Here is a 26,722-nt window from a genome sequence, read left to right on the forward strand (position 1 = left end):
ACTCACGACCGTCAAGCTAACGAACGTCAAACTAACGACCGTCAAACTAACGATCGTCAAACTCACGACCGTCAAATTCACGAACGTCAAACTCACGACCGTCAAACTCACGACCGTCAAACTAACGAACGTCACACTCACGAACGTCAAACTCACGACCGTCAAACACTAATTTCAAATTGCGCTAGGTTGGTTTCGCCATGAAACATCGCCATAGTCCAAATAAAAAGCACAATTCTTGATTCAACATGTCTTCACCAGTATTTATCGGGCTGTCATGGCGGTACTGTAACGGGGTAGTTCACAAAGGTACTTGTATGATATAGAATAGGAAGTGTTGTATGGATATTCATTCGAACTTGAAGAGAATACTTCACAGCATAGGCAGTTAAACAATACATTGGTCAAAAGTTGAAATAGCTGCAAATAATTTAGATAAAAGTTATCTGATTAGAAGAAAATTAAGCAAACACAAAGAACAATATACGGAACGGCTGCAAAACAGATTTTTTTTTCATTTGATAAAACATTGCGGTAAACAGTGAATGTATGTATGATTGGAGGTACAAGTTATAAGTGTATGCCACAATGTTATGTACAGTAGACAAGATACAACAAGGCAAAACACTATACAGAGACAATGGTCTGGCGGTTTATCATTCCTTCAACCGCCGCTATATTTACGTGAGATACATAACATTTATAAGGTACTAGAGCACAGAAACTAATAAAGACTATCTAAGACCAGACGCATTGTGATAACGATTCAATATGTCTTTGGATCACGGAGTGTATTTTTCGTCCTACACCACATGACCTGAAAATGAAAGAGAAACACCTCGATATTTACCGTGACATTTGTATATAGAACAGCTGCAGGTATGTCGATTGCTCTATAATGGCACAATGACCTTCTTCCCTAATTCATGGAAGAGCATGTGTTTTGGATGAGGGCAGTGAATAGATATATTGTATATCAGTAGTAGTAAGATCACACAATTCATTGTAACCCGTAAACGATTGTCATATGTCAACGAAACAGGACTCTTTCATAAGTGTAACACATGAAATATCATTGTCTCTGTAATGCCTATCTTGTCCTGGATGTATGTACCTGTAGTATATTTAAACACTGACATACCGGGTACATCGGAAATGCGTTGAAATATCGGTAAATACAATGTGTGTAGATGTTACTCTAAAGCCATAATCAAGTACATGACAATAAATTATGATAAATTGTCAATTAATGATACACAACAAATCGAGTTGTGAATGAACGAGCTCTTCCATAATCAAGCACGACTTTTCACAGTTAGTCTTTTAATTAATTATATATCACTACTGTGTTTTGATATATAGTCTTGTGTTTAATCAGGGTTACATATTTAGATAAGGTTAACAATATGGCCCTACATTAAATATGTACTCAAGCATTACACAATTAAGATAACAGTATATTACTAAAGTAAACATAGAACCAGTCGGTGTAACGTAACATTTAGCAATCCTAAAAACACAATTAGAAAGCGAACACATATCACACATATCTTACCAACTGACATGATTCAAGCACTATTATGATCGAATATATATACTAATATAGCAAAGGACAAAACTAACAGGATATACACTAACATAATATGTTATAAAATGAGACAATGAAGTCGGTGGTGTAAAATGATTTAGAAAAAAATATTATCAAAGGATATTTGCCTATAAGTAGATACATATTGTAGGAAACTATACTTCTGTATCAAAATATCAATACAAGGGAAGTAATCACATATATAGCTGTATGTTATTTATAGTGACTCAATAGATTGTATATCATAAAAGATATGTTATGAGATTAAAACTTGAGACTAGTTACAGTACATATCTAATATATGGCTGTATTGAGGACTATGCACGAGATAAGAAATGTGCAGTACGATTCTAAGAAGTTTTATTGTATTTAACATTTGGCACAGGTTTTGCCCATTCGTGTTGATACTGTACATCTTTGTTCCGGTTTCCCGATCGTCCTAACCAATCCGAATTTTATTTTCAAATTGGTAAAATGGTGTCCCTAAAGTTTACATTTTGATTTTGCTCATGTTTTGGTTTGCTGGTGATTCACCGAAGTGTCAGTACTTTAGACAAGTGACATATAATGATACGGCTATCTGGGTAGATGGCGGTCTCCAGACCATCAAGTATTACTGGGACGTTAACTTAGTTTCGTTATTATGGTTGATGTAAGAATAATTCTATATTTATAAAGTTGTCAACGTACATCGAGCATATATCATGGCTTTGATTCTATAATATATATATACTATAAAACTATATAATTTTGTAGGGCTCAATTCTTGTAGTTTTCCAAAAGCATCGTGGAGAAATATGCCTCTATAATCACACCGATACTAATTTCAGTAGTTCGTATTATAAGCGAATATAGAGTGCCCACGAAATCCTGTTAATCCCTCACGAAAGTTAATGATTTTGCAATGTCATGGTGACAACACACAAGACACAATGAATGGAAACTCCAGACTGGACATGAGGCAAACACAATGAAAAGACAACAAAAACGGAAAATAGTAACGAATTTTGGTTCCAGGACTGGTATGTATCTCTTATGCATCTTCTAAGAGTGTAAATACTGTACATTGATGTGACAGATATTGACAAAACTCCAAATTGTCCTTTTGTGTGGTTGTATACTTATACACCCTGCAAATAAGTAGGATGGCTTTATAGGAATCACCTCGTCGGTCTATCCATCCAACTCGCCACATGACAGCACAAGGAGGAAAAAAACGAACAGATATCCAGCCTGGTAAACATGTGCGACGCTTTTACAATATCTGACACATGGGTATACACATTCACTAACCATCAAGCAAACATATTTTGGGGAAAAAATCCCTACCTACTTGTTTTCGGACATAAACCGGAAATACATTTTTTTTGCTGTTTTGTACATAATATCTGGATTACCGAAAAACAGAAAGAATAAATCTAGGTCCAAAAACTGTTTTCTTCAACATTATAACAACAATTTGAAGAATATCAAGGCCAGGCATCAGATTGAGATCTTTCTGTCGTATTTTACGTATCATAATTGTTATAATGGTTGTCCAGTGTAATTAGCCATCCGTTAATCTGAAATATAATTTCCTCTGTCGATTCGTGCGTAGGACGGAATATTTGTTTGATTTGAATTGCGCTGAATCAGCATATTAAAGACACAAGAACTATTTAAGAGACAGTTATATCCTGTAGTGGGGTTTTGTATTACCATGTTTCACGTCTGTACCACCTTTTGTTCCATGCTGTGCTACCTTATCGCATGTCCGAAAATGACTGAAATGTTTTCTGGGAACAAAGAACACATATTTGCTTCTCTATGAGTGATTAAATTGTAATATTACTACTATTTTGTGTATTGTTTGCCATCAAAGTGTCCCGCGTTTTTATTCTTGTTTTAAGTCATCAAATGCTAATTTATTCTCAGTTAAATGAACTGTAAATATGTTTGTATCTATTTGCTTTCTGTATAACATGCAACGCGCTCGGTACCATATTTTATATGCATTTCCTGAAAACTACATATTCAAATATGCCATATCACGGGTTTTACCATTTTGTGATTTAATCATAAGACTTAATTTTAACAATGTAATTTTTTCTTCATTTAATTATGATTAAAACATATCCAGAAAGGTGACAGTTTATCATTACAGCCCACCAACTCAATTCCAATTCCAATATTTTAGCTTCAGATGCTGTCGAATTCTGAATGTGCGACATCATGGATTAAATTTTGAAGATTTTTAATTATTTTCAATGTGGTACAGCTTTATTATTGTAAATGGTTCCGAACACAATCGTGATAAGACCGCCGTGTAATTAACCTTTGTTGTTTCAATGAAATAATAATTTCCATCTGTGATTGTATCTATTTTATTAATCCTTACAAACAGGACATTTATGCTATAAAAACACAAATATATGAATCTTCAGCATTCTTCATTCTGTACGTCGCGTAACTAGGTATGCTTACAATCACATTTTGATAAGTAGAAGAGAAAGTGACGAGAAAATATTTTATTAATCTTCACTAATCCTTTAAAGAATATTGAAATGCTGGGGGTTTTCATATATAAATAATTGTGTTATCAGTACCAAATATAAAATTAGCCAAACGTTATTTTTTATTGTTTTATCGCAGAGAGTGAATAGTTTTATTTGGTAATCTGTTATACTATATATAGCGTGACGCGTTGTTACTTTTTCCCTTTAGCAAATATTTTATTAATCTTCACTAATCCTTAAAAGAATATTGAAATTGTCTGGGGGTTTTCACATGTAAATAATTGTGTTATCAGTACCAAACGTTATTCTATCATTGTTTTATCGTAGAGAGTGAATAGTCTAATTTCGTAATCTGTTACAATGTATACATCGTATGACGCGTTGTTACTTTTTCACTGTAGCAATGTTATTCAAGTTGTTTTTCCTAGTTTGATATATTTGATTTTCGCATCGACAGAAAAAGATCGCCGTCAGTGTATAACTGGTAGGATACAAAAACAATTTGAACATCATAATTCGTGCAAGACCTCTTCGTAATGATCTGATAGATATTCTCTTGTAAATGTATGGAACTTAAACTGCACAGTGTAATGTAAATTACGCTTTGCTTATATTGTGCACCCAATATTCTCATCTTAAATAGTCCTTATGGAAAGGTAAAAATGCGACAAATACACCAAACCTGTTTAGTAATTACCTGTAGAAATCTGTTTTATTGAGATCGCCAATTGTCCAAGTGAGCTTAAGTATTAGAATTGTTGAAATGTAAATTGCTCTTCATGTAGCGTCTTTCCACGAAACGATTTCTTGTAACGATAAGACGATGCTTAATGTCTGTTATTCCTATAAAGGTTATGTAATACTAACTAAGCGTATTATGTGGAAAATACGTCAAAGACGAAGTGTACGGAGGACGAAACCTTAAAAAAACGATTGAGTTTCTTGTTGACAACATTTTGGTCGAGTTTGGTGGTAACAGGCTATTGGCATATCTATGGGAATTAACTGTGACTTTCTATTGGCTGACCTTTTTTATATCGAAGGTCTTATCAAAACAGCTCACAAAAATCTTGCAAAGTCGTTTAATTTCACTTTCAGGTAAATTGATGACGTCTTGTCTTTCAATAACCTGAGAATTATGAACCACGTCCATTGTAAAAATTGAAAACTACGGGCACGACAGACTCTTCTACATCTCAATTTTTCCTACAACGAAACTAATATGGACAGCTTTCCACCGACTTAAGTGACAAACGTGGTTATTTAATTTCCATATAGTTAATTTTCCATTTCTTCATAACAACATCTCTGTATTCGCAACCTATAGTCTTTTCATGTCGCAGTCGATTCGATATGCAAGGGCCAGCTCCCTTTATCACGATTTTCTTTCAAGAAGCCGTCGATTTACGGGCAAACTCGTAAAGCAAGGTTTCAAATGACGCAGGTTGATGAAAATTATGTGGAACTTTGAGGTCGTCATTGTGATTTCATTGATTTCATTGTGCTATATGAAGAAGGACGTGTGTGATGCTCGTTAGCTTGCCTCTGGTTTGTTGCTGTAGGCCTTGTCATGATTTGACAACGTGACATTAATTACATGGGTTGACCAAGATTTACATGGCGAGCGTCGTCGATGAAGCATAACAAGCCTACTCTTCTAGAACACCTGGTCTTACTTTCCATGATTTTTTCAAGAATCTCCATCTTTCTTTTATTAATAATTTGCCCTAGTTTAATTGAATATGAGTTTGGACTATGATTATGTTGACATATTAGTATTTTCTTGTTTTTTTATGTCTTCCTCTAGTTGTAACTATATGTAGCCAAGTATAACCTTCATATATTCTAATGTTTAGTTGCAATCATACCTTCCCTGATACATCCATCCTTGTCATCTTTGAATTCTCCAGAATGCCTTCAAACTCTATATAATTGAGGCTAATACGTTGACTAGACTAAACATTAGGATGTAATTGGATTGACAACAGATCAGCCTATGGATACCCTCGCTTCTCAATACGATAGAGTTCGTATCATGTAACAAAGAACAAATCGCAGAATCAATTGTAATTAGTTGTTTTTCGAATTGTGTTAATTGGTAATTTGTAAATGTGCGATTTTCGGCAAAAAATACCGTAATTTTTAACTTTCTAGGTGGTATTTCTGATACCATATTACTCTCAGTTCCAGATAAATATCCTATTGAAGGAAATAACCACAAATAATTGATTTAATTCTTCAAAGGTCATGTAATCGTAGTGAAACGACAAAGGCATTGTGAAGTACAAGCAGGCACCCAAACTCCGTTCTATTGGCCAGCATGTCTACGCCTGTACCCCAGGAGACAAACTCTATATATCACAATCACAATCGACTGCATATAGAAGTTTGATACGGTGTTTCTCTTTCATGTCATAATGAATAAACTGGTACGGAGCCAGATGACACGATGTGGATCTCATCCACATCTATTTGTTCTAAACAAGAGACACATTGTGTTTATATTGCTAACAAAAATGACTACATTGTCTTATAGTCGTCCAACGCAGCTGTTGATATCAGAATTAACTTCAGGTTTGTTTGTGTAGATAAAAAGCAAAGCTATATTGAACCATTGAAGTCGACGATATGGTCTCCATGCGATACGACTCTGTTCAACAATACTTTCCTTTTTGCGACTTCGTTTGCACTATTCGTTTTGAGGTAACTATGTACTCCGTCTTACATAAGCATTATGTGACTGTATTCCCAAGTGACCAACAGCTTCAGTCATGATTGGACGATTATTTTAGGGATATATATATATAAGGTGTTATTAGTATATAGGATTTTGTATAGGATGGCGCTGCGGATTTATCTCCACGGGACTTAATTATTATGTAACAATCTCCTGCAGTCTTCTTTTGTTATGTTTGTTACACCCACCGGTTGTCATGTGGACGTAAGAAGTCGGATTAACTTGCGATATTGCAGATTCCCTCTAGGAGCAAAAGCTTCATACACACGCAATGTTTACTCAAGACACAGCATTGGTTTTAAGACCAAAAGCCGCTTGCTAAAGTGCTAAAAGTTGCGTTCTTTATACATGTAGATGTGATTTGTATTCTTGATTATTCGTAATAATTATGTAATGTCGTATGATAAACTGGAGTATTTTTTGCCAGCACTACACAAGAAGGCATTGTTAACAATTCGTTTTAAACCAGCTTACACCAGAACTGATTTCTAATTCGACGATAGGACTGACCAAGAACATTTAATTTATATTGAGCACTAAAATGTAGGTGGTAATTTTGAAACAGGTTTTCCTATTTATGTGAAATGGTGTGCGTATGTTTTCCGTTAGTACATGTGTAGCTCTTATTGTTACCAACAAACATTTAGTATATCAATACGACGAAACCGATCATTCTCACATCCGTTCAGGAGGACGTTATAAAACGTTACCTTGACGATAGAGCGATACCCAATTAGAATACCATGTAAATTACTTTACAGTAAATAATTTATCAATGTTATTACAAGTTACATGATTTTAAGAAAAAGTCGGAACTTGCCAATATTTCCAGCCAAACTTTTCTAATTGACGTGTTTACGTGGCTTTTCATAATATTTTTTTGTCAGTGTTTGAGACCACTAATTAAAATAACGAAACTTTGTCTTTATGTATTTTCCAGTGTATAAATGTACTGAATAATCCTTTATGTTTAACGTTTCATATCGTGGAATGTGTACTTATATTTAATTAATTTATTGATATCATTCCTTAATGGATCTTTATTCATTGTAAACATATTAACTTAAAACGCCAAATAAAAATGCGTCTTTTGTTTGAAAATTTCTAGTTGCTGCTTTTTGTTAGAGAATAGTCAGAATCATTATCTGACGGGATAAACAATTTAGCTTTAGAGCGATACTTTGTTCAGTAGATGGAATCTTAATTACACTTCATGCAATTAATTTGATACCAAGTTACGTAGAAATACCTCAATGTATTGTACGGAATATTCGATTAAGAATGTGAAAGCGAAAGATTAACGTCGTTAATAAACTACCTATACTTATCTGATTCTGATGATCTTACATCTGGTATCGATTACCATGTCTAAGTGTTGTAACAATGTAACAATACATTTAAGACAAGATAACATACAATAGAACATCAATCCAGTTTTAATCCATTACTTGTTTGTACTAGTTACTCATAGATATTTAGAAAGAGTTACGACTTCCCTGCCCTTCTAGATACTTTTAGATGAAATTGTCCTTAAACCAGTAATACTGAATAGCTTCCCAAACCTTTCGTGTAATATCTCGACAAATTAGAGATCGCTACAATGTTTTCTGTGACATGCAGATTTCGAAAATATTACGTTCGTGAGTGTTGTCGTAAATGAAGGCGGATACTCTTCTGAAACACCTGAACATATTCTCCTTGTAACGTTTAAGCGCCTCGATGTGATTCTTTCTATTTTTCATATTTTCCATAGTTGCATCGAATCTGAGTTTGATGAAGATTCTGCTCTTTTCTTTTTTGATAATTGTAAGATTTAAGCTTGCATACTGCAGTTAAAGTGTATCAATATGACCGACTATACAATTTTCGTTTTCCTAAGGAACGGGTTTTTTCAGTTCTGTATTTAGTACATTCACTTTAATCAGAGAAAATCCTCGTGTGAAGTTTGCTCCACTTTGTAGTCAACTTAAAATTGTTCTTCTGGTGATAAGACTAATTTAGCTTTATAATTACATAAGTCACATAACTTTCTCCACGGTAAAAATGCATTTTTCCCTCGTTGATATTTATGTACAGTTATGTGACAAAGTTTCACGATGAGCTCACCGTTGTGTATTTGCGATATATCTGCGATTCTATCGTGGTTGATGAAAATTAGAAATGACTTACAGGTAAATATAGATATAGTTTATTTGTTTTCTTGATACATATATAAGAGTACAACTAAGTATATTACGTAACTAATACATTCATACGTTTATAGGTTGGACACATGTATGGTTATCATATGCAGAACAAATAGAGAAATACACTGGTAATTCACTGTCTTTTGTCTACAAAACGATACAAGTTACTAGCATAAAAGTACAGACACTCATTATATATACATTCTATATGTAAACATTAAATGGACGTCTCTTTTTGTCTCGGCAATGAATCACCGAAACTCCCATAACGTAAGAAAGGACATTTTGTCTCCATTCCTTCTAAATTACTCTTATTTTTATATAATTTGTCAACAAAACTATATACACAGGTAAATCTTAAATGTTGTAATTATCGCACGTGACACCTAGCCAGTACAGGTCCAGGTAACGTACGTACCCGTATTATACCTGTCCGAGGCTCATCTATACCCACTTTCTGATATGTAAAACTATATGATAGAGAGGCTATCTAATGCAGGGTTCAATGTATTTCGAAAAAATATCGCATCGAATTTTTCTTTTAACCGACGAACAATTCTGATTTGCCTGTGATCGCTATTTAATCATAACTTCATGGCTTTCTCGTGTAAGTTTCAAAACGAAATATTAGCCAACCGCTTTTTACAAAACCACACAAAATATTCGATCCTATCGCACCATTTCGCGCGTGTACAAACGATGCGTGGACGATATATGTACGAGGTTTTTGGTGTGTTGTGCGTTACAACAACTGCATTATTTAAAAATTGAGAATGCTCACATGCACTTTACGTTCGTCTTTATAATCATCCAATATTGAAAAATCATAACAAGTATTTCATGATAGGGTTAATATACCCCTATCAGTGTTTAGAGATTTACTTCAACAAAATTTGATTTCCCTCGTTCGCCTCAGGTTTCAACAGTCTAGGTCCCAATCATCACTGACGAGGCCAAGCCGGACGAAACTGCTGTATGATGCAGTTTTTTCCTTATTTGGCCAAACTTTATCTAGTAATAAATGTGTATTGAAATTCTCTATTGACATATTTGTCTATTGTAAATTGTGAATTGTAAATAAATAATATTTGTTTATGTTTCCATAGGTTACGTGGCGAAAACTTCCATATATCACGCCAATTTTGGCCGGAGAAAGACGATTTGCTGCAGATCCTCGGTATGACGCCAATCATGTACCGTACAGAGATGAATGGAATTTGTTGATACGAAATGCTCAAACGTCAGACTCTGGCATATACGAATGCCAAGTCAGTTCAAAACACAGAACATTACGACAAAACATTTCATTATTAATAATAGGTGAGTTTTAAAAATAGTTACTGTAATTTTTGTTTTTTTATTTGTCTCCCCTCCTCCAACTTAGTTTTTCATTTTTTTAATTATATTAGTAGATATGGCCATCCTTTACAGATCTTTCAACAACCATGCACCTGTTGTCCCGACATTTTTTTATTTTTATCTTTTAGCGTTCATACCAGCGGCTACACAATATGATGTATATTTGCTCAAATGTTCAATTTGTCTGTAATGCACTTTCATTACACAAGTTTAATACGAAAATTGTCTGTTTTAATGGATATACACTGTTTAAGTTCAATAGTTCAAAGTATACATCGTTTCTGTCCGATATTGCAAACTTTGAGTCTCTAACAACTGTGTTGAGTTCCAGTGATTAGAATTGCTTAGATAATCACAACATGTACTTTAAAGTAAACCCAAGCTAAATCGTTTTGGTTGAGACAGATTTTTACTTTAATGGCTAACGTGGAATCAATGCATGCTCCATTCATTTTCTAGTTCTATCTATTGTTACACCTGTTTATTTGTGCGTTCGGTGTTATCATTTGCGTTATTGAATTTTATTTCAGAAAGAAGATTTAAGAAAGGTAAGCATTTGGTATACAAAAGGAGTTTTCACATTATGGTTAAACGTGATACATTTCTTTCTGTCCATCAATTTCAATTTTCCTCTTCTTTCTCTTTCATCTTTTTCTCTCTATCCTTTATTAATTCATTTTTCTAAACCCAAATCCCTTTCACAGCAACATTTCAGGCATCGTGTCTCCTATTAGATAAATCTTGTTTACACCAGAATAGATAGGACACTGGACACTCTTTGGGTTTTGGAACAGACTGGAATGTTGGTTTACATGTATCATTAAGCACTGCCATAGAGTCCATCACGTGGACACTTACACATATCGATCTAAACGCCAAACAGTTGTACAAATAAGGATATCAGTGATGTATAATAATTACTGTTGTCAATGGTCGTTTATCTTGTGTTTAACAAAAGTATAATATGAAATCCTTATATTATAGGAAACAGCACAAAGCATGATGACTCTATACACATATCAATAAATGATTGTTCTTCGGTAACTCAACTTGGTTTGGGAACTGAAATATCGTTTTACATCAGAGTTATATATTGATTGAATACAATCAAGATATCATTTATCTTATAATATGTAATATATTTAATTGTTAATGTAATGTAATTAGATATATGTATAATGTATATTGGCCGTTGTGTATTGAGTCTATAGTTCCACCTGTAAATCTAGGACATTATATAGTACCCTGTCATTGTTGACGTACGTAGCGCAACACGATTTAGTGGATCCCCCTGCAGCAGCGCAACGCGTAGTAATCTATTTCATGTTGATCACAAGGTCATCAGTAGATCGCAGATTAGCAATTAAACACAATTTCTTGGTTTTGTCTCTTAAAAACAAAGCATATATCAATTCCTGAGAATATCGTATCTTAATATGCTATTGGATAATGCTCTGCACTACTGAATATATTGTGATATACATGACGCAATTATTGATACATACAAATTGAGTTTCATTTGTGTTTTAAGGTCCTGTTAATGTACCCTTGACCTATAGAACACACGCTATAATCTGTACAATCCATTAAACCCTTCAACCCCCGCCTTTCTTACCTAATTTTCATTTCTTTTTTGTCTTCCATAGCAATTAATATAACGGGAGCTCGATATATCGAGCGAGGGATGCCGCTACTCTTAGTTTGTAACGCTACAGGAGAGGACTTCCCACCGGATGCAATACAGTGGTTTTTTAATGGTGACAAAATACAAAGTGATTCAAGAAAACGTTTACAAATAAGAGACGAACTTAATTTGATTACAAATACTTTAATAAGTACTCTCGAAATAAAGTACGCTTCAATGAGTGATACCGGAAATTACGTGTGTCGATCTTCAGTGAGGCTCACGACAGGGGTCCGAGTGGAAGTGTTAAATGGTACGCCTTCAATGCATGGCTCGCGAGGAGGAGGTAGGAAGGGGACCTTGGCTCTCAATGCACGATGTCTTATTATTTTTCATTTTATTAATTTCACTAAAATAGGTTAAATTATCTATGAACTAGAAAGTGAACAATTTGGCAATATGCGATAATTTTTTATGAATTCATTTCGTCGGTAAAACAAGTTGATATGATCGCGTGCAAATTTAGCTGTTTGATGTCAAAGATTGTACAAAAGACACACAAACCAGAATACACTTATCGAATATCAGTCATGTTTTCAAATAACCTTTTTATAACTATAAGATATGTAATTTACTGATTAATTGGGAAAGTGTTCCTTCCCATGTAGCTTTTTCCATCTCTTTCGTCCACTTTATAGTCTCCTCAGACACCTTAGGCCTGTAGTATCAATATCGAAGGACGACATCAGGCTTATTCCTGTTTAGGCTATATAATTCTCAATTTGTATTACAATTTCTATCATTCGTGTGTCTTTTTTCCATTTTTCCCATCGAAAAAGAGCAGGAAATAAAAAAAATAATTTACCTCCTTATTGAAAAGTAAATATTAAATATGCAACCTAACGGCGAAAATTGAACTCAAATATCATTAGTCATTTTGTAATCATAGAGGTAATAAAATGCAGCATTTGAAATTTGACGATTACGAATATTTTACACGTGTTCTAAACTATTACCATTTGCCAAAGAAAACAATGTGTTATGTTTGCTTTACTCTTAGATTTTAATCATAACTAAAAATAGATTTGTTAATTGCGAAAAATATTTCTCGTGTTCCAGATAAAATATTTGTGTTCGTTACTTTGCTTTTCCTTCTATCCATTAAAATATATATTACTGCCAATGATTATGAAAAAGTTATTCCAAAAGCAATACTAGAATGCATGATGTTTGCGTTGACTAGTACGAGCTAAGTTGAAACCCTGTCGTATCTCCTCCTTGTAAATAAATCATATTTACGTGCAAGGTAAATGTATACATATCCGTACCCTAAACCACACATATACTATATAAATTTCACTCTCACTATTTGGCATTGCATCATTTACTGTTGCAGTAGTTCATGTAATTCCTAATTGTATGTGCATGAATGCAATCAAACATCAACATCCTTTCCGATGTCCTTTTTTATCTTCCAGACATTGTGACCGAAATCCTTCTGAAGAATAGTTTACAGAAATTTGCGTCATCTCTTTTAATACTTTGATAACCCTGTTAACAATTCGTAATTAGCTGTATGGATTTATACAGTAATGTACAATTATCCCTGTTATGTTTTGTTGCTACATTTCAATTATAGTGTATCTCCTTATACACTGTACACAATATGTTATCAATGAAACATACTTGCATGTTTTTATACCAAATTATATACAAGGTACGCAAGCTCGATAAACTACATTATCTCGGCTACTTTGTCAAAGCATCATAGCTTTTTCTCATTTATTTTAAACTGCTAAAATTAAATCAATTTTCTTCTTATTTAAAATGCTGTTTTAGATATGTTTTATACGAGATAATGTTGTTTACGTCAGCGTTAGAAATGTAGCTTACCATATACATATGCATATTGCGCGACTTTTTTATTGCCAAATTGCGACCTTTTTGCTCCCTGTAATACCAGTATATATCTGTGGTTTTCCCTGTAGTACAGCCTTGTTAGAATCGCTATATAGAACACTAGACGAATGATTGTTGTGATTTAGTAGACATAGCCTATAAAAGGATATTCATACTATAGAATTTCCATGCTACTTCTTTACAACGAAACATTCAAGACTGACATACATCACCTCGTAATTAGTCCGTTCCGAACTAAGGTTAAATTATTATTCATGTCAATGAATTTATTTCATCTCTAGATATAGCGACAATATGTCGAGAACAGTATTTATTACTAATTGTGGAAAATATTCACACTATTCACTGAATATTGTGAATATAAGTTAGAACTATTTTGTCCATAAATGTGGCGTTTAATTGGTATGTTCTAAAATAATATCAGTCATGCAAAGTGGCTTCTGTAATATGTTCGAATCCTTGTGTGGCAGAGTCGTTAGACTGTCTAATTGAATATCGTTACTCTGTGAATTTGTAGGATGGACAATATTTAGAACAAACAGTGAGTATTCACGCGCGGATCATGAAAATATTTTTTTCTTGAAAAAAATATACATATATATATAAATATGTTGTTTTATTATCGTTTTCATTTTTCTTGAATTATCTTCAAAAAATTATCAAATCATTACATAATTTCGATGTCCAAATATATTTCAATTACAATTAACTTTAATTTGTTACACAAAATATCTTTCAGAGACTTTTTTGTCATTGATGCATGATGCATGTGTGCAATGTTTTCATATAAAGGTTATATGCATGCAGAGAGTGAGTATACGTTCTGTTTATATGTAAAACTAAATTTGTAGGTATTCAAAAGTAATGACTACTGGAAAAGCATCATACACTTTAGTCAACTTTGTCAACGTCTTTTCATTACATTCATTTCAATTCTATTTGCACCTCGAATAGCTGTGATATGAAATAACAATGTTCATTTTGTGTTTCATGCCAATATCTTCCTCGTATTTTTTTCACTTTTCACTTATTGAACAGACAACTAAAACACATTGGTAGTGTAAAAATGATTATCATGTTGAATGTTGACCTCCATTCGAGCAATACGAATGACGCGCAAATGCTTCGACTGAGTCGAATATTTTACAGAGTTACTCTCCATGGGACTGCAAAAAAAATTACCCCAATCAACATTATAGCCGCTTTTAACCATAGAAATGCATCATACAAACGCTGACGAAATGGGAAACAACCTAACTATATTTTAAAGTTCAATCACCTAACACATGGACATTCATAAAAGTAATTAAAAAAAATTAACAGGCTAAATGCCTTTACTGCTTCCCACTGTGTCAGTTTCCGGTATTATGACTTCCATGTTTACGACTACCATAAAGTAGACTATTTATCATCGATAAATACGTGTTAACGACCTCAACACTTGCCTTAATCCATTAACGGTGTAGGGGGTGTCGATTTGGGGATAAACAGGTTAAATAGAGCCAAACAGTGAGGGAACAAACGAGAAACTTAGCAATGCACGAAAAGTTTAACGAAAAGCATGTGTCGACATTGATTGCGTTATAACAGTTTTACAAGATAGAATGGTTACATTTGATCAAGGTTGCCTGAAACTTGTCAATTACTCAAAATAAACACAGCAATTAATGAATACACATCGGCTGTTATATTTGCATGTAATTTCAACTTTGAAGTTGTTCTATTCACATAGTATTACAATGTAAATGTTGTGTTCATGAAATATAGATAACATATTCATTACCGAAACTCATCTTGGCTCAAATGCAACTCATGTGATTTATATTTGTGTAAAACATTCAATTTCAATCTTGTATATATGATTCATCCTTAAGGAAATAAAATACCAACAAATCAAACAAAAACAAAGAGCAAATAAAAAGAAGAAGAAATATCCGGATACTGATTACTAATGTTACGAGATTTTTTTATGTTTTATTTGTTTGTATGCTATTCCTTATTAAAGTATTTTATTTTCACAACTATCTTTTTTTTCATTACAGCTGGTACTATTCCTAAAAAGAGAGGTAAGATCATTTTGTTAAGTTCTCGATTGATTAGAGAATATCTTGCGTTTTATTTGATGTAAAACTTATGTAATACTGCGAGCTTTTTTGCTATGTTCTCAGTCCACATTTGGAAACAGTTCTGTTTGTGTGTTACACAAACATTTGTTATTCTAAGAAAGATAATATTTTAGCAGCAGTGTAAGGTATTGTAAACCCTGCGAGAGGTATAAATATACTAATTGTATATCTAGTTTCCCAGGTCTGTAAAGATTCTGATCGCGTAAAAACAGATCATGCTTTGTACAGAGTATAATAATGTATTTGGTCATAACTTTTGTAATGTATGATCATTCAGAAGGGAAAACAACTTGGATTGGAAGATTTTCCGAGAAAACGTCGAATCCACTGATACCGATTTCGTTTCCTGGTTATTCCCATGGTAGTTAATTAGCACGTGTTCAACGTTTCTCATTTAACATACTTGTTGACATTGTATAATGTTGTTCTGTCGAGTGGCCATGACACCATATATCTTTTTGAGCGCGAGCGATCGTTAATTAATGTCAAGCCATTTTTTCTGTCAAGTTATATATGCCCCGAAATATAGGAAATAAATTTAGACACATAAGTATGCCTATGTAGATATGTTTTAAAACACACATAAATGTGATACCAATTATTACTTTGCCCTTTTTGTAATGATCATTTAAATATGATATTTCATGCTAAATGCTCTAATATCGTGTTAATATGGTCACTTCACTGAGGTTTCCTTTTTATTCTACAACTTACTCCCTAGACAATTCACTGGGAGAACAGCGGACACTGATTGATCTTACAATTAAAGGAAAATTCATATAAAAATTATACAAAATCATAAAAAAAGCATGTTTGAAAGAAACATTTCTTGATACTTTCACCATTGAAAACTTATATTCCAAAGGTCATGAAGGAATCACCAATACATGAAATATCCATTTTCTTGAGGTAATCCCGCATATTCCTGTAATAATTTTATAAAAACAAATCGCTGTTGTTTCAGCATAGCATATGATCAGTTCATCGAGTTAGTATCACAAAAAATGGGTCAATTGAGAAATGAAACCGGTAATATAAGATTAATGTTGGAAATGTATTTATCTCAAATGTTAGCAGAACGTCAATTCAAATTCCCTTTAGGAAGGTTAGTGTTGCAAAGGCCATCACATGAACAAATGTTTTTTGTTGTTAAGTACACCTATAAAACACAAACAACTGCCTCTAGTTGTTTGAAGTCAGCACAGTCCACGATAACCTTTAAATATACTTTATCACAAGTGTTCTTGCCATTTATATTTAATCTCAATTTTATTCTATGAATCCCTTAACCAGATCAGTATTTAAAATTATTTGATTTCATTCTTCACATTTAATGAAATACACGAAAAATCGGTGGTAAAATAAGTTGATCGTACATGTGATTAATACTTCGACTATTGACATTAAAGGTTCAATATCTGAACAGATGACTGCCAAGGAAAGTAATTTTTAGCGATTCCGTCTTTTTGAGTTACTTTGTAATTTGTTACCTCATCAATAACTAAAGCGGAGAATATACATCTCGAAAACACAAGTACAAGCAGGGCATACCAGTATATTATAATGCATGCATTGCCAAGATATGCTCATCTACACATTATATCGATATCAGGAACACATGTTGTCAAACTGGATGAGACGGACATTTCCGTGTTTTCGACAATACATGTGGCGCGCGCCTATCAGAGAGGTGATTCAATAACACAATGCGTGTACGTACAAAGCCGATATTTCATTGATTGTCCAAATTCTCCAATGTGGGTTGAACCTGCTAGGTAGTAACATCAGGAGATCCGACAACTTTACACATTACATATAACTTAATACGATGTTATCAATGGCGAAGTGTGTATTTCTTTACCTCTTCTAAACACGTCGGGGTGTATTTGTCTTGGCCAGCCATCCGCCAGACGCCCTATATACATATCACTAACTGTTGACAGCAACCCAATTCCTCTGTTTTTTAACATGGATCTAATATTCTTTTACAATGTATTTGCCAATGCGCACTGCTCTCCGGGATGGTTGATGGGATCCCGTTGATAGGTGCTGTGTTCAGATTCCATATTGCCATTCCAATAAATACAGTTTTATCTGCGATGTTCTATCACATTTCCTCTGATATAACGATTCACCTCCTGGCGATCCAGGAGGGGAGCAACAGCGTGGAATTCAGATGAATTCGATAGAGCTGATGAAAGTGTGACGGCATGGCATCATTCATGCATAAGGTCTGAAATGCTAATATTATAGTAGGTAATATTAGAGAGACTATTTATATTCTTTTCACACAAACGAATGGCGTTTATTTGAATGCTTCACACAATGTTAGTCTTCCTGCTATTATTTCAAAATAAGTAAAAATATATTCACGATAACCAGCTTTACCTTAAATTATTTAAAAGGTGCAATCTGCTTAAACAGAATAAAGGGCCTTTGAATAATACCGTACCATAGATTCATTTACCATAATGACCTTCAGTAAAACGGCCGGATATTTCATAAAACAGGTTGATAATTTTAATTGTTTTCATTACATTTTGTATCTCTCTCTCTCTCTCTCTCTCTCTCTCTCTCTCTCTCTCTCTCTCTCTCTCTCTCTCTCTCTCTCTCTCTCTCTCTCTCTCTCTCTCTCTCTCTCTCTCTCTCTCTCTCTCTCTCTCTCTCTCTCTCTCTCTCTCTCTCTCTCTCTCTCTCTCTCTCTCTCTCTCTCTCTCTCTCTCTCTCTCTCTCTCTCTCTCTCTCTCTCTCTCTCTCTCTCTCTCTCTCTTTTTAATAAGTTTTGTGTATAAAGTTCGTCCATACAACAGTTCATGCCTAAGTATACACACATGATGAGGTCATTCAAGTGTTTGGTAACAGCGCACTCATAGACTGATGTGAATATAAAGGACAACATTCATTTTACACTTGTCTTAACAAGACTTTAGTGTTTTTACGATCATACAAAACAAGATACAGTTGTAATTTCGTTGTTATTACAACACTTGTAATAAGATAATAAATATGCAATACCTCAGTCGTTCAATCCTTAGAACGTAAAACCTAAATAATGTCAACGAAATGGTGTTTAATATGTTGAGCACTTTAAACTTCCTTCTGTTTCTTGCTATCTCGACTGAACATTTTCCCCTTTTCGCCCAAATATCCTGTCTGTCCAATCCAATTCAGTATGCATTTGAAGTAGTTTTTTCCACCTTTGGTATTCCTATATATCTATTAAGGTTTCAAATTAACAGTGGAATTGATTTTATCGTCAATATTAAGACGCCTTAAATGAACTGTAGTAATGCTATGCACATACAGCTCTTTACTACGATTCAGTCTCACAGCTGTTATAGATGTGAGAGTCGATTTGTTCCCTGTTGTGTACAAACAGGTGTGAGTTAGCCTTGATATAATAAAACGAGAATATTTACGCTGTCGTTTTGAAAATTGATGTAAAATCCGAAACAAGGTACGTTATCGTCTGACCTATAACACTAACCCAAGATAAAAAGAAGATAGCCGAAGTGAAATGCGTACATTAATAGTCGAGTTAGCAACACAATGAAGCATTGCTACTTTTCTTCACAGCACGCTGCTTGGTTATAAGATACGAGGATAAAATATTGACGTCTCTCACTTATCGTATCGATCATTACAACGTTTCATTATCATAAGTACATCATTTTTTTCATCCTGAATAAATACACATGCATATTAAAGTAAGTAATCAGAATTCGTGATAAGTTTTAATCTGATTTAAGGTCATTTCTCCGTGATATACCTGGGAAATTAGTTCTCTATATATCAGATACAATGTTGAGGAATAATTGCTTCGTCATATTCATAGATTACGGTCCAGAGGGCGGAAATATCCGTAAGTTTACATTCAATCTCTGTTTGGTCTATTTCGCACGTGATGTTACTCATTGACATCATTTACTACCCATTGACATCGCTTACTATTCATAGACATCGCTCACTATTCATAGACATCGCTTACTATTCATTGACATCGCTTACTATCCATAGACATCGCTTACTATCCATAGACATCGCTTACTGTCCATAGACATCGCTTACTATTCATTGACATCGCTTACTATCCATAGACATCGCTTACTATCCATAGACATCGCTTACTATCCATTGACATCGCTTACTATCCACAGACATCGCTTACTATTCATTGACATCGCTTACTATTCATAGACATCGCTTACTATCCATAGAAATCGCTTACTATCCATTGACATCGCTTACTATCCATTGACATCGCTTACCATTCATAGACATCGCTTACTATCCATAGACATAGCTTACTATTCATAGACATCGCTTACTATCCATAGACATAGCTTACTATCCATTGACATCGCTTACTATCCATTGACATCGCTAACTATCCATTGACATCGCTTACTATTCATAGACATCGCTTACTATTCATAGACATCGCTCACTATTCATAGACATCGCATACTATCCATAGACACCGCTTACTATTCAGACATCGCTTACTATCCATAGACATCGCTTACTATCCATTGACATCGCTTACTATTCATAGACATCGCCTACTATCCATTGACATCGCTTAATATTCATAAACATCGTTCACTACTCATAGACATCGCTTAATGTTCATAGACATCGCTTACTATCCATTGACATCGCTTAATGTTCATAGACATCGCTTACTATCCATTGACATCACTTACTATTCATTGGCTCCGCTTACTACTCATAGACATCGCTCACTATCCATTGGCATCGCTTACTATCCATTGACATCGCTTACTATCCATTGACATCGCTTACTACTCATAGACATCGCTTACTATCCATTAAAATCGCTTACTACTCATAGACATCTCTTGCTATCCATAGACATCGCTTACTACTCATAGACATCGCTTACTATTCATAGACATCGCTCACTATTCATATACATCGCTTACTACTCATAGATATCGCTTACTATCCATTGACATCACTTACTACTCATAGACATCGCTTACTATCCATTAAAATCGCTTACTACTCATAGACATCTCTTACTATCCATTAACATCGCTTACTACTCATAGACATCGTTTACTACTCATAGACATCGCTTACTATTCATTGACATCGCTTACTATCCATTGACATCGCTTACTATTCATAGACATCGTTTACTATCCATTGACATCGCTTACTATTCATAGACATCGTTTACTATCCATAGACATCGTTTACTATCCATTGACATCGCTTACTATTCATAGACATCGTTTGCTATTCATAGACATCGCTTACTATTCATAGACATCGCTTACTATCCATTGACATCGCTTACTATCCATTGACATCGCTTACTATTCATAGACATCGTTTACTAGTCGTTCCACGTCGTTGTCGCTTCCCATTAGATGTCTGCATGGTTAGAAATAAACTAACAAGTAAATCGTAGTTAACTGTAAATATTTGGTTGTAACTTATTTAAATAATTATATTCAGCACCCATATGAATTTTTTTAAAATCGTAATAATTCACATTCTATGTTTCTATTGGTAGCTTCCTATCAAGAATTGATGTTGTCAATTAAAGAGAATCACCTTTTATTGCATACGGACAATGTCCTGTTACATGAAACGGTATTTTAGCCATAAATATTTCATGTCGTTACTTACAATGTTATGGCACATGGAACAAACATATGTTGTGTTTATGATTAGCTAGTCAGTATCAGATATGCAATGAACACAAGTATCACAATGGCTAGCACTTAAAGCGATGGTCACATGAAAGAGTAGAGTGGAAACAGAAGTTTTAGTGCTTGTTGTGGAAATGTATGGCTTGTTGACCGTTCTCCGTAATTCAGACCATGACCGTTTATCTCACTTTAGATGTTGTACAAAGTATTATGTTCTCTTCAGAAGCCAATGGACGGATCGACGTTCAAAATGTGGTTGATCTTTGAAACATTTTTGTGCAACAAAGGTTATCATATTTTAATCATTTTTCCAGACGTCTTTTACTAAATGGCATCATCAGTAGAACCCCGCAGCTTGTCACCACCTTTATTACCTTTATTGTTCTGATGCCGTTTCATTATCATCATTATCATTTTAAATAAAAATACAAAATTTGAAACGAATATGGATTTCGGTTCAATATCATATACATTCAGTTGTATGAGAAACACATAGCATATTTTTTACAAGCACTCCCAATATATTTTGCTTTGGAAATTTATTCGATATCAAATGCCACCTCTTTCTGTATGCATTGGTTTTCTGCCATATATTCACAGGGGAATTAATGCCGCTTCCAAACCAGAGACTCATTAGTGCACTCAGAAAAAGATTAATTGTTACAATGTCAACATTCCAATGACGTCACGTTGTTTACAACGGTGGTATGATGTCTGTACCGACTGACATGTCAGTATATTTGCGTGTTGTTCTTTTTTTTTTCGTGAGGTGTTATTTGTTAGGGTTACAGTATAATGCCTAACACAAACACAGTTTCATCATGAAGAATTGTATGCGCGGCAAATTAGTCACAAAACTTGAACTGCTTGTGGTGCCTCGTAATCTCTAACAACATCGGCTGTCATTGTTTGGGAAGACATCTTAGAAGAATTCCATTTTCCTGGAGATGATAATGTATTTAACAATTGGAATAAAATCATGGAAGTAAAGAAAAAAACGACCGTAGTTATGTAATGTCGAAATGAATTGCGCCGATGGTTGGTTTGCGACATGTCTATTAGTAGACTGAAGAGTTCAAAATTTTGGGAGCAGCGTTAGTACTACTCGGAAAATTGTGCCGGCGCATCTTTTTCCCCGGGTTTATGTAACTAAACTGGACACTTGAATGGAATCTACATTCAAAACAATGAACAGTGATATTAGGGAGCACTTTTAAAATTCACTAGTAATTATGTAACTTTGTGTTTCTTCGAGGAAAATGTGCCTTACTGATTATTTTGTGAATAATAACTTTTCTACAGCAAGTTACAGCAGTTCCTACATATAATCGTGCATTATTGTTATAACCAAGGCAAGTGAGAATCGGGTTGTGTGATATTTGGGAATCGGTTGCGTCGGTGAAAAATTCTCAGCAATGTTAATGCTGCTCCATCGCTAGGTCACGTGATCCATCTGAAGGAACGGTAACTGTGTTAGGCAGTGCATATAGGTCTGTAATATCCATGTATCACGGTGAGGCGATGTACGTGGAACATACTTATTCGGCGAAACCATAAAGAAAATCTTACCATTAAACTTATTATTTTTATTTTTTTATGTAGTGTGACATATTTCCCGTTGGATATGTCGGACATGAGAAATAGAAATAAAACTGGGCGAGAGACTATCAAATATATGGTATTCATTTTTTTTTCATTTTTTTTTTTTTTTTTTTCGATAATCAAAAGAATTTTTATTATCGTTATCTGTGATAATTTGGCTCTGAATAGCACTTTCGAAAATAACACTCATGATGCTATTCATGCAGTAACGAGGATAGGGAGAAATGCGAAGTATGTATAAAATAGACCCAGTGGGTTTGGTGATCTTAGCTCTGAATAACGTTGATGGTCTGGAAAATGTCGATTGTTTTGTTTATCACTGTCAGTGCTAATGATTATATTTCCGTCGTTTTAAATGTACAGTATGCATTATTGTATATCTACTGCAATGTGTCATACCGAAATGGCTCTTATTGAAAAAAAAATGATTTGCTTTAAATGAGCTTTGCAGGGCATTGTCACCCCTTTATGTTACTTTATGCCATTGTTGTGTAAATTGTTTGTTGGTATTAAAACGCTGATATTCTTTTTTTTTCAATTTTGAATTTAGATACGACGGATTACTTTGATGAAAATGTTTGATGTTTTTCGTTATATTTACATTCCAGTTAACTTTTTCATCGAATTTTAATCTCCATTCCTTCGCCGTTAAACTTACCCATGAAAATAATCACATTATAGCTTAAATATCAACACCCACATGTAATGATCTTTATTGGACAACACTTTTCTTAATTGACAAGCACTCGTTTTCAGTTAAATATCCTAATATACCTATTGGTGTCCAAAAAATACGATAATTAGTTTGTAAAAACGAGTTAATTCGCATCCCAAAATACTTTCAAAAGTAACTTGAGATATTTTTTCATTACATAAGTGGAGAATTATTCTTTCGCTTGATCGTGTGATACTCTTAAGACGTCATGTCAACCTATGTTTGATCGTTAAATATGCTATTCTATTGATGAAAATATAAATGATTAAATTCCCTGACTCTGGACATAACTGTAATAAACTTGTCTATTCTTTTTTTAATCTTTTCATTATGCTTGGTATGTGTTAATGTAAACCAGCCATTTCTAGATCGAAAACAGTAAATAAACACTTAAATTGGTATTTTTCTCGTCCATTGATTTGAATATATTAAACTTTTAATTTTTTTTAAATTGCAAATAGTGTATTTTCGATGCTTTCATTCTACTACAACAGCCGTCATCACCAGAGATAAAAAAGAGAAATGATCGCGTAAAGAAGATACCAAAAAATAACCCCGCAGACATTTAAACACGTTTTACTCTTTTAGCTTCTGAAATTAAGATTTATTCTAACCAATGTTTTGCACATCTCTACACAACTAACCAATATATCAAGTGTATTCTCTCTGGGGGTAAAAAAACAATAACTGGATTCCATAATAAATAGCGTCTAGCGAAACACATCTGTAATGTAGTGTTTTAAATCTAACCTATTTCTTTTTAAGCCTTTTCCCCCACGAGCTATGTTAGAATCCCTCTCTTTGAATTAATAGACGCCCACATCGACGGAAGAGTTAAATCATTTTATCACGTGTCCTGATTCTGGAGTTGAATCTGTTTGCTATCTTTTTAACTTATTGTTTCTACTTGTATTACTGATTACATAAAACAAATCCTTTACTGCTTATTTATATTTTTATGTGCATACAAAAAAAAATACAAAGACGATTTCAATTGATATGTAGGCGGTATACGCAGGCGGACAACATATTCAAAAAATAGCGAGCATTTCCATGTTAAACATTAAAAGTATTACACTTAACATCTCGAAAAAAATGTCTTTTTAAAGCGTCTGTTTTTTATGCCAGAGGTACATTCTAAAATAACTTTATTGAATGCTACAACAGGAGGTAGAAAGGTTTTGATACCTAAAACAGTAATTGCTTGTCGATGGTTTATCTATCCACAAATTGTGATGTTAATATCACTCTAATGCTTTACTAACTTTCTATTCGTTTATAGCGTTCTTAATTTGTTGTAATTTGAAATATTTGATCAGATAACACGTTGTTACTATTTACAGGTACATTCAATCAGACAGTTCGAGTGGAAAACACGGTTCATCAAGGAATGCGTGACATAGCAGCAGCCCTAGGATCAACTTCCGGAACAATACTCTGTCTTGTAGTGTTACAGTACGTCATCACGGGTTGGCAGCTCCTCTTATGATAAAATGGACTTTATAAAGACAAATAAGACAACATTTATAATGCTCTGCTGCAGTTCAAGACGAAGGAACATAAAATTACCACGTCATTTTAGAATGCCATTACGAGATAGACGTTGAAATTACCCGATAAGGATGTGAGGCAATCAACCAAATCGGTATTGGTTCAGTCACTAGACATCTGTGGAAACCTATTACATTCATCACCTGTGTGATATTTAACATACAGTTTGTATACATAGACACTGTCGTGAGACGACGACCTGTAAGATAAATTGACTAGGATATTTGTATACACCTAATTAAGGAAAAGATACATTTCACCGAGTATATAAATGTGTGGTAACACTAGAAAGTCATCTCTTGGTTTTATAACATCTGTTCGAGTAGTTCGGTGCCAATCGCAGTCATGGATTCTATGATGATGGCATTTAGAGTTTAATGTTTCAGGGATTTGTCGGAAGAACTGGCGACTTATGGCGTGAGACGATAAAAAAACACAATTAGATGGACTTTGAAATTTGTTAGATGATTCGTCTGAAGGAATTCCTCAGAGGAAAGTTCGCCTGGTATTGAGACTTAAAAACTCATTAGAGAGAATCGTTATGTTGTTTTGTTAATTGTAAGTGCTGGATGATGTACAATATTGGCGATTTTGAAACGTCTCAGACTTGTCTCCACACAATGTGTCTTGAATAATAAACAGAAGTGTCCAATCAGATGATTGTTTGGAGACCGAATAAGGTCAGCACAAACCTGGAAATATCAATTCCAATTATCTCATTATATTTGACATTTAAAATGTTGTAAAGTTTTCGAATATACCGGATATGACGATATACATGTATAATTACTTTTCATTCCGGCAAACTACTCGAGAAGTTGATACAGCGGAAACACCATTCTTGTATGTGAATGCTTCAGTATCAATCAAGGTCATTGTGACTCTTCTACTCTAGGAATCTGTGATACATTCGTTACTTCTCTTCTTTTATCGACCTCACAATGTCAGTGTTGCACTTTAGCTTTAAATGTCAGAGCGAGTTTACAGTTAGATAAACGTTGATATCGACACCCTATCGATGAGATCTTGGTCGTCGGTACGAGATAATGCCACGGGTCATTCAACACATTTTATTCATTTTGTCATGAACCCGACATTATGATACTTTGAATAGACTGGATATGAGTAGTTTGAG

At 34.1% G+C, this 26,722-nt stretch overlaps 1 protein-coding gene across 1 annotated transcript in view; it reads left to right on the top strand.

The window, feature by feature from the left end:
* LOC132559398 (zwei Ig domain protein zig-8-like) overlaps positions 1 to 25,525 on the top strand; it is a 153,431-nt gene extending 127,906 nt beyond the window's left edge. Inside the window, exons 3-7 of the mRNA XM_060224010.1 lie at positions 10,113 to 10,326; positions 10,896 to 10,913; positions 12,012 to 12,335; positions 15,952 to 15,975; positions 25,380 to 25,525. Of these exons, the coding sequence (XP_060079993.1) occupies positions 10,113 to 10,326; positions 10,896 to 10,913; positions 12,012 to 12,335; positions 15,952 to 15,975; positions 25,380 to 25,525 (726 nt within the window). The remainder of the gene's footprint in view (positions 1 to 10,112; positions 10,327 to 10,895; positions 10,914 to 12,011; positions 12,336 to 15,951; positions 15,976 to 25,379) is intronic.
* Positions 25,526 to 26,722: the final 1,197 nt, after the last annotated feature.

The sequence above is a fragment of the Ylistrum balloti genome, unplaced genomic scaffold (genome assembly GCF_031769215.1).
Source record: "Ylistrum balloti isolate Yb309-2 unplaced genomic scaffold, AGI_CSIRO_Ybal_v1 Utg370906, whole genome shotgun sequence".
Classification (NCBI taxonomy): Eukaryota; Metazoa; Mollusca; class Bivalvia; order Pectinida; family Pectinidae; genus Ylistrum; species Ylistrum balloti.